General features: G+C 46.2%; 1 protein-coding gene across 1 annotated transcript; it reads right to left on the minus strand.

The window, feature by feature from the left end:
• Positions 1-2,949: 2,949 nt before the first annotated feature.
• On the minus strand, positions 2,950-8,556 carry AVPR1A (arginine vasopressin receptor 1A). Its single transcript, XM_035315401.1, has 2 exons — positions 7,387-8,556; positions 2,950-6,019 (listed from the first exon to the last, which is right to left on the minus strand). Exons 1-2 carry the CDS (start codon positions 8,414-8,416, stop codon positions 5,736-5,738), a joined length of 1,314 nt encoding a protein of 437 aa, XP_035171292.1. The 5' UTR covers positions 8,417-8,556; the 3' UTR covers positions 2,950-5,735.
• Between the last annotated feature and the right edge of the window lie 233 nt (positions 8,557-8,789).

Consider the following 8,789-nt stretch of genomic DNA (forward strand, 5'->3'; position numbering starts at 1 on the left):
GAGATCTTAAGGAGGAAGCCAAATATCGGTACCCCGAACTAGAACAACTCAGGCACCAGTAAATTAATGTGACCACTACTGATATGTGGCCACTGTCACGTGGAGGAAGCATGACTCAGTGTCCTGTCAGTGACTGAACCTTTGTAAGGGGCCTAAACAGCACTGAACGAGGATCAACAGCTGCTCCCTTCCTCTGTCTGCCAGCCCTGCTGAAGAGGAATGAGACAAAGGGGGCGAGCAATGGCAGGATGGCTTCGTCAGTAAACTTATGTCCATATGATGTCATTGCTGAGGATATTCGTGCCCTGCAGGAATAAAGGTTAATAATGATTCCTAGCCTGGTCCTGTGGCTGTTTTCTTCTTGTTGTTTTGTCAGAGTTAAACTGAAAAATCCTTGTTTTAAGGGCCACAACTTTCTGTATTTGTGCAGCACTGTGCAGATAATAAATAATAATAAACCTATAGCTAAGATTATAAGGCAAATCTATAGTAGTAAAAATCTTTGCTATCAAGAAGTACAAGGCACATAAATAAAAAATCATAGATCTTGGAATGATGTATATGTCAAATGGGGCAACATGGAAGAAACATAGCCTAATATGTTATTAATAAGCCAAAATGGGATCCAAAATATCTGGGTTCTTTTTCTCCAGTTCAGATTGGGCTGTGTTGTCTGACCCACAGCAGAAGTAAACCTCGTTAATCTGGTTAAGCAGGTCTCACAAGCCTACCACATTTGTGCAGGAAAAATAATATATTATAGTCCTAAATGTATAAAATACTGCCATGGAAGGAGGGCTGTGATTTCAGTAGCAATTTGTCCTACTGGAGCACAATCAATTTAGCAGTGAACAGTCATGAAATGGTTGTCCTTATTTCTGCAGTCAGAGAACATCAAATCTTAATTCCTGCTTATGCAATTGTTTAATAGTGTTAGCACCTTACAGAAGCCCATAATGAATCACAGTTGTTCAAAACTGTTCCCAGGAATGACTTAATTTGACATGAAACGGAAGAGAAGACACGCTTGCCTTTAGTTCATCAGCAAAGGAAGAACCTATACCAATGAAGAGGCAAGAAATTTATAGACAACCTTCTGCTGATCTGGACAACAAATTTTCCCAAAAGCCATCCATCCTTTGCTGTCACAGCAACATCCCTGTCCTCCATAACAACAACAACAAAGGCTGGAAATATGCGGTCTTCCCTTTTCTCTGATTAGCTCTACCTGTTCCCAACAGCATCTTGGTCCACCGAGGCTGGGAGACTTGCTGGAGACTCTGGGAAGAGAACTTTGTGCTCCTGATGCCTCCTCACAGCCAGAGTAACAGAAACAGAGCAACCCAATGGACCATATCAGGAATTTGGCTAAAAAAGACCTTATGAAAACCTAAAGCTAATTACCATGTAAACTGTAACTCCAAGCAGGTTTATACTAAGCCGTGGCAAATTACTGAGCAGTTGCAGCAAAGCAGCAACACAGCATTAAGCTGTTAATGCAGAAGTGATCCAGTATTTTTTGCAGGACCAGTCCTGGGAGAGGCAGACCCACGCTGGCTGGCTCTACCAGAGCTCAGCAGGGACCAGTCATTTTTGTTGTTCCCTGGCTTTCTACATACCTGCACAAACCATTCTGCGTGACTTACATTACCTTTGGTAATTCCCTGACTCTTTCAAAACTAGTCAGACCTACTCTTGTGTGAGGGATGGTTACCTGAGCCAGCCAGGACTGCTCCCTGTGGAGCAGCTGAAATCTATTCCTGGACCTTGAAACCTGATCATTTATATGCTCTGTAATGCCTCTATTTGATCAGTGAGTGCTACATTCTCCAGTAAAATGCACTCCTAAAGAAAAGCCCAGAGCACTACCTTGTAACAACAGCTGAAGCTCCATACTAGTGTCAAAGCACACTAGCTCCTTTCTGCCCCCCCAGTCTACCAAAATCCTGCGAGAAGGCACTGTATGACTGACACTTATGCTGGCACTCTTTAGAAGGACAACATATTTAAGTAGTCCTTTCTGCAGATCGGGGGCTCAGGCTGGGCCAGCTCTGTAGGAGCTTCCCCTGTGCAGTAACTCTGTATTTCAGAGATAGCTCTCCTCTGAGGTATGGGTTCACTTTCTAAGGCTGGGTCACCTGTCCTTCTTGTGCCCTGGTTTCCTTAAGCTCAAGCTGGAAAAGAGTTTATGTGCACTTCAATGAGGTATTTTAATTGGGACAATTAGGAACTGGCCATAAGATTTGCTGCAGATCTTTGTCTCTGCAGGACTGGGCCTGCATAAACATATGTCTTCTTGTAGACTTTGGTCTTGTTGTGGTAATACAGAAAAAACAACAACAAAAACTAATAAAGCAACATTTTTTTCTTTCTAAACAAGTTGCTTGAAATTTAAAAAAAAAAAAATAAATTAGTCAAAAAAGCTTTTTTTGGGGGGGTTATTTTTTACTTACATGTCTTATTTAGAAGAATAAAATCCTTTTAAAATCCTTTCCATCCTCTCTATCATCACATATGCTCCACTTTTTGACATCTAAGTGCTGCAATACAAGCGTCCCCAGCACCAACAACACAGTGCAAGCTCACTCGCTTGGTCTTGTTTTTCACTAGAAGCTTAATATTTTCTTCTATGAAACCAAAACAAAAATAGCAAAATACTTCCTCTAGAACACGACTAAATGCTATGTGGCATGTTTTAACAAAACTGGCAGCATATACTGGAAAGCTGACAGCACATCCCTTCTTTGGACGTGTCCTTCCTGCTCTAAGTGTAATAGAAAAAAAAAATAAAAAATAATAATAATAAAAAAATGAATTTTGTTAATTACTTAAAGTCATGGAATAATTAATCAAAATTAATGAAGAAATCTCACATTTTGTAAAGTACATGGAGCATCATCAAAGATGTGTCAGGTCATGCAAATCTAGTCAGGTGAAAGAAACACAATGTTTCTCATCAATTATATACAGGTTTATTAGAGCAAGTTGTCACATTTTAAACGTGCAATGGTTTCACAATTTCTTGTATCCTTCCATTCTCATTACTGTGCCCTCATGATAACCCAAGGCAGCTGTTAAAAAAAAAAAAAAAAAAAAAAAAAAAAAATGGTGCTCTAAAAATGAACAATTATAAAAATATGTGCTGTTATCAATTATAGATTACAATTATGTGAAAAAGAAAAACAACAACAAACAAAATTCAGTATTTACAAAAATGCCTGGAATCCAAATAGTCCAAAAGTATTTTATTGATTTAATACAGAAACAGAACACTCATGGAGTACATTTACACTGACAAGCCCCAAGTGTAAGCCTAGGTTGTGTAACATACTTGGACGAAATTGAAAATTATCATTTTGAATTGGTTTACTCTTTTTATTTATTGATCATTACCCTGCTTAGTTTTATAATCAGTATTATTGTGCACTTGTTTTCTCACCATCATCTCTGTTTGAATAAAAAGTTTAATAAAAAAATAATTCAGCAAACATGAAAATTTTGTCAGTACAGCTAATTGTTTTTAATACATGTTTTATGTACAGAGAAAGTAGTAACACAAATATAAAACTAGGCAAAGAGTAGTGTACTTAAAACATTTGCAATTTCAGTATTTGTGATTTATCAACTTGTGAAATATATGCAGTATATATAATGTGCTCAAATACACTCACACAACACCATTGCATGCATTTTTGAACTAAAATATAACTTAATTGTCATATACCTTCACCCATAACTGGTGAGAACTGTTGTCATATCCATGTCAAAAAGACAGCCTGCTAAATAAAAGCCCTTCCACCGTGCTGTCCGTTTGGTTCTAGTGTTTTAGATACCACCAACAAAATACTAGAACAGATTGCTCTCGCAGAGAGCAGAAAATGCTGACAAGAAATGTAGAGAAAAGAGCTATTATTTTATTTTGTGACAACAAAAATGTTTTCTATTTTATTTTATTTTTTATTTTTGAGCCATATTATTTGTTTTTCTTTGCCAGGAATAGTCAGTGATACATCTGGCAGCTCCTGAAGCTGGGTAGAATATAGTTTTATCTTTCATCTAGGTCTATTAATTTCTGCTATCATTATTGAGAGAGGCATGGGGCCAGCACCAATCTCAGCAAAAGCCATAGTTGCAGCCCCTTGTTTTTCTCCTTAAGCAATTAGGAAAGCAATCTTGGTTGCCTGACTTTGGGGGAGGGAGGGCAAAAAAAGAAACGTGCTGCTGAGGTTCCTGCCGTGCACGTGCCCTCTGTAGGGCCAGCTGGAACCGTGCCTGGATTCCTGCACAGTTCCAGGGGAACAACTGGATTTCAGGACCCAGACAGCTGAGGAAAATGAAGCGGAACAGAGGAAGAGCATCATGCAGATGCCCACTGAACACCACCAGGTCTCTTTTTGGTTTCACTACTCTAAATGCAGAACATCTGAAAGAGATTCTCAGGACTTTGAAAACTCAGCAGAAATTACTCAAGGAGCTTCAAAATCCACTCCCCAGGAAAAGCACAGTATCCACAGAAAGACACAACATTATTTAGAAGCTGTAGGAGCTATATTTGGCTTGGCATGCATTGTAGTGAAGACAAGCACACTCTGAATGCTTGATTGATAGTACATGTGATGTGGTGACTTTATTGCAGTTTACCGCTGTTTTCACAGCCTACATTGTCATGACCTGCCACAAAGTAATAAATAACATTGACAATTTTTACATATTTCCAGAAGATTTGCAAGCTTGATTCTCAAATCTGTGTCTTGGAATGTACTGATTCTGCAGCCATTACCAAAGAGCATCCCCCTGAATTTATGGAGCTATTTTGCTTAAAGAACAAATGTGGCTCAATTCTAGCTGTCTTTGTGAACAAACAAAAGATACGATTCTTTCCCACAAAGCAAGCATTTCTGGTAGTCAAGATGAGATTTCTTGGTCTGTCTGCAACAGTGCTGAGCTAGTCATAGTTTACCATACTAATTTACCAAAATATATTTTTAATAGTTAAAAAAGATATAAAGATGTAGGTGCAACAATACAAACAAAAATGCCATATAACTGCCACCAACAAGAAGGGAAAAAGAAATTTCACCCTAAAAATCAAACTCCACAATCCACGTGCAGACACTGACAGCAGTTACGGATTTTCCTTCACAAGGAAACATGTTGTCATTAAATGAGAATTACTAACATTTTGAAATTGCTTTAATGGATAAAGCAGTATGGTCAATAAGATTCCCAATAATTTAGAGCCTGTCTAATCATGTTCCTTATCTGGACAGTTAGGACTTTCTTCCGACTCCTTCCTGTTTGTGTTTACGACTGAAGTGTGATCTTAACTTTTATCATCTTCTTTCTCTGTGTAAGAAGTTATAGGCATTAATGCTAGAGAGTGGGGTTATCCCAAAGCATGTCAACTCTGCTATTTTTACTGCTTTGAGCAAGCAAACAATGCACTTATTATCTTAGAAACAAAAAATACAATTAATAACAAATTCTATTTAGAAAAATAATTGCTTTATTATTGTCGTGCCTCCCTGATGGGTTGCCCAAGTCCCAGATACGTTTCATACAGTAGTTTACAGGCTGCAGAATAGCTTATTGAGCAAGGCAGGGCATTTCATCTTGGGGCCATCTCAGCCATTCCTTGCTGCCACAACCGGTGCCCCTGACCAGCTTGAGGTGCTCTGCCATAACCTTCCCGAGTGCTGCCACCGGGCTGCGGGGCCTGCCTGCCCGGTGTCTTCTCAGGTGGGAATGGGGATGAAGCTGGTCGACTTAGAGTGGGGTGACTCCCTCCAGGTGTTCAAGCTGTGGGTTGGGCTCCTGTTGTTGGTAAAAGAAGTCTGTCGCCTGCTGTTGCTGTTCGAATCTTCCTTACTCAGCGTTTGCTTCACTTTCTGGCAGCAAGGGAAGCTCTGTATGCAGTCTTGCAGGAGATGCCCGCTGAAGAACATGTAGATCCACGGGTTACAGCAACTGTTCAGGCTGGCCAAGAGAGCAGTGACTGTAGTAGCAGTGTTTTCAGAGTCTGGGGGGGAAAGAAAGGGGTTTAACCATCAAAGGAACATGCTCAGCCTTCAGTCAATTGCTCTATTAACTCTTTTTTTCTTTTCTTTTTCAGTTGCTGAATAATCCCAGTTCTACAAGGTACTGTACTGACTTCAGCAACGGTATTTGAAACAAATAAGGGTATAATCAGGAAAGTTCCTACTTATGCTAAGCTCCCATTGAAGTCAATGGGAATTTGTCTGAATAGACTTCAGAAACCGGTGATACAAGTGAAGGGCAATCCAGCACAGCCCGCAGGCACGGAATGATGCTTTAGCTCTTTTACACCCGTGTTTATCCATGTGTTTATAAGTCTGTGCTTGTATTTTAATAACAGACTTGCTTTTTACAGTTTTTATTCAGATTTTTGCTTTAAAAAATGGTTACCTTGGGAAGCAACAGCAAAATTCCCACAGCTTTCCCACTGCTTTCAGTAACACGGGGTTTTGCTGGGTACATTTGCACACTGAAATTTGTTCAGAGGTTGAACAAATGTTACCGAAGGAACAAACAGAAGTTAGCACTATGCCGCTGAATAGTTATGGTCTTCTACTTTTGCTAATTAGTTAAATTATTGAGTACTGTAAATATATGGTCGAATCAGTTATTAGTGATCTCTCTTTGTAAAGACTGAAGCACCACAGAAGTACATTTTCAGTGCTGTACAGTTCCGTAAGATTTAAAGCATCTCTCCAAAACAAACCCACCAAATACCCATATGTTCAAACAGCCTTGCATTTCTCTCTGTGACTTTTGAGGTACATAAGTAAATAAATAAACATCTACTTGTCTACTGTAAGCATTTATTTATCTGTGTAAACCTGCATCCTAGGCTTGACTTTAGTTACGTATTAGGGGCAATCACTGATCTCAGTACAATAAGTGGTAATTTGGGGATATTAAATAATAATAATAATAACGAGAAATTATGACTTCCAGCGTTTTGATTTGCACCTTTTTCATCATGAGGAACCAGGTGTATGTTACCACGCTGCCTGTCATGCCTCGTGCAACAACTTGAAGCTCACCAACTATTTCCAGCCGGGTTTAACAGCGGGACAGGCGTCCCCGAACCAGTCCCCACCGTGCCGCGGCAGCCGGTGGCTGGCAGAAGGCGATGCTCGGAAGCGCCGGCCCCGTTAGGGTGTGCCGGAGCAGGGCGTGGGACGGCAGGGGGGCACCCTGGGTGCCCGGCTCCCACCTCCAAAGCCCGGGCAGTGCCGGCGGGGACAGCCCCGGGGGCTGCAGCAGGGACATCCCCGGGTGTCGGGGCCGTTCTCGGGACGGCTGAGCCCGGGTCGGGACGGCTGATCCCGGGTCCCCCCCTCGCCCCCCGCCGCCACCTACCGAGCCACGGGAAGCGCTGGTCCCAGACGGACCACATCTGGATGGTGAAGAAGGGCGCCCAGCAGACGATGTACGCCGAGACGATGACGAAGGTCATCTTGACGGTGCGGATCTTGGCTCGGGAGATGCTCCTGACGCTGCTGACACAGGGGGCGAGCAGCAGCCCCCGCCGCGGGGCCGGGGCTCCCCCGCCGCCGCCCGCCCGCCGCCCGCCGCCCGCCGCCTGCCCCGGCCGCGCCTTGCCGCGGGCGTTGCGCCAGATGTGGTAGCAGATGAAGCCGTAGCAGGTGGCGAGGATGAGGACGGGCGCGACGAAGATGCCGCCCGTGATCCAGGTGACATAGGCGCGGGGCCCCCAGGGCATGATGAAGTGCGCCCAGCAGTCGTAGACCCGCGAGCCGCGCTCCACCTCGCTGAGGGAGAAGATGAAGTACTGCGGGGTGCTGAGCAGCAGGCTGAGCGCCCAGGCGGCCGCGATCATGCCGTAGGAGCGCTTGGTGGGCTGCTGCAGCGTCTTCAGCGGGTGGCACACGGCGATGTAGCGGTCGGCGGTCATGGCCACCAGCATGTACGCCGAGGCGAACATGCCGAAGACCTGCAGGTGCTTGACGACCCGGCAGAGCCCGTCGGGGCCGTGGAAGCGGTGCGTGACCTCCCAGCAGAGCTGCGGCAGCACCTGGAAGAAGGCCACCACCAGGTCGGCCAGGCTGAGGTGCCGGATGAAGAGGTGCATGCGGGACGCCTTGCGCGGCGTGCGGCGCAGCGCCAGCAGCACGCTGCCGTTGCCCACCACCGCCACGGCGAAGGTGACGGCCAGCACGGCGATCTCCAGCTTGGCCAGCTCCTCGTCGCGCCCGAACGGGTCCCAGCCGCCCAGGCTGCCGTTGGGGGACCCCGACCAAGCCTCCTCGGGGCTCGGGCTGCTGCTGCCGCTGCTCCCTCCGCCGCCCTCCGCCGCCCGCCACCGGCTGCCGTTGCCGGGGGGGGAGCCCCCAGCCCGCGGGGACCCGGCGCCGCCCGCGAGGCGCATGGAGGGGGCTGCGCCGCCCGGCACGGCCCGGCCCGGCCCTCGCTGCCCGCCCAGCGGCTCCGGCGGCGCGGAGCCGAGCGGGGGCCCGGGGCCTTTATCCCCCGCGGCGGGAGGCGAGGCGAGCCGGGAGCCGCCGTGCCAGTGGCTGCCCGCCGCCTGGCGCCAGCCCCCCGCCGTCCCGCCCCGCCTCGGCCCCGCCGACAGGCCGCGGGCAGCCCCGGGGGGACGGCCGGCAGGTCCGGGAGGGAGGCAGGGATCCTTCTTCCCCCGGGAGGGAGGCAGGGAGGCTTCCTCGACGGCAGCCGTCCCGCAGGGCAGCCCGCTCCGGCACGTAATGCCGCCGGCGTGAGCTTCCCTCTGAGGAGACGCTCGG

Source organism: Oxyura jamaicensis, chromosome 1, assembly GCF_011077185.1.
Source record: "Oxyura jamaicensis isolate SHBP4307 breed ruddy duck chromosome 1, BPBGC_Ojam_1.0, whole genome shotgun sequence".
NCBI classification, from domain to species: Eukaryota; Metazoa; Chordata; class Aves; order Anseriformes; family Anatidae; genus Oxyura; species Oxyura jamaicensis.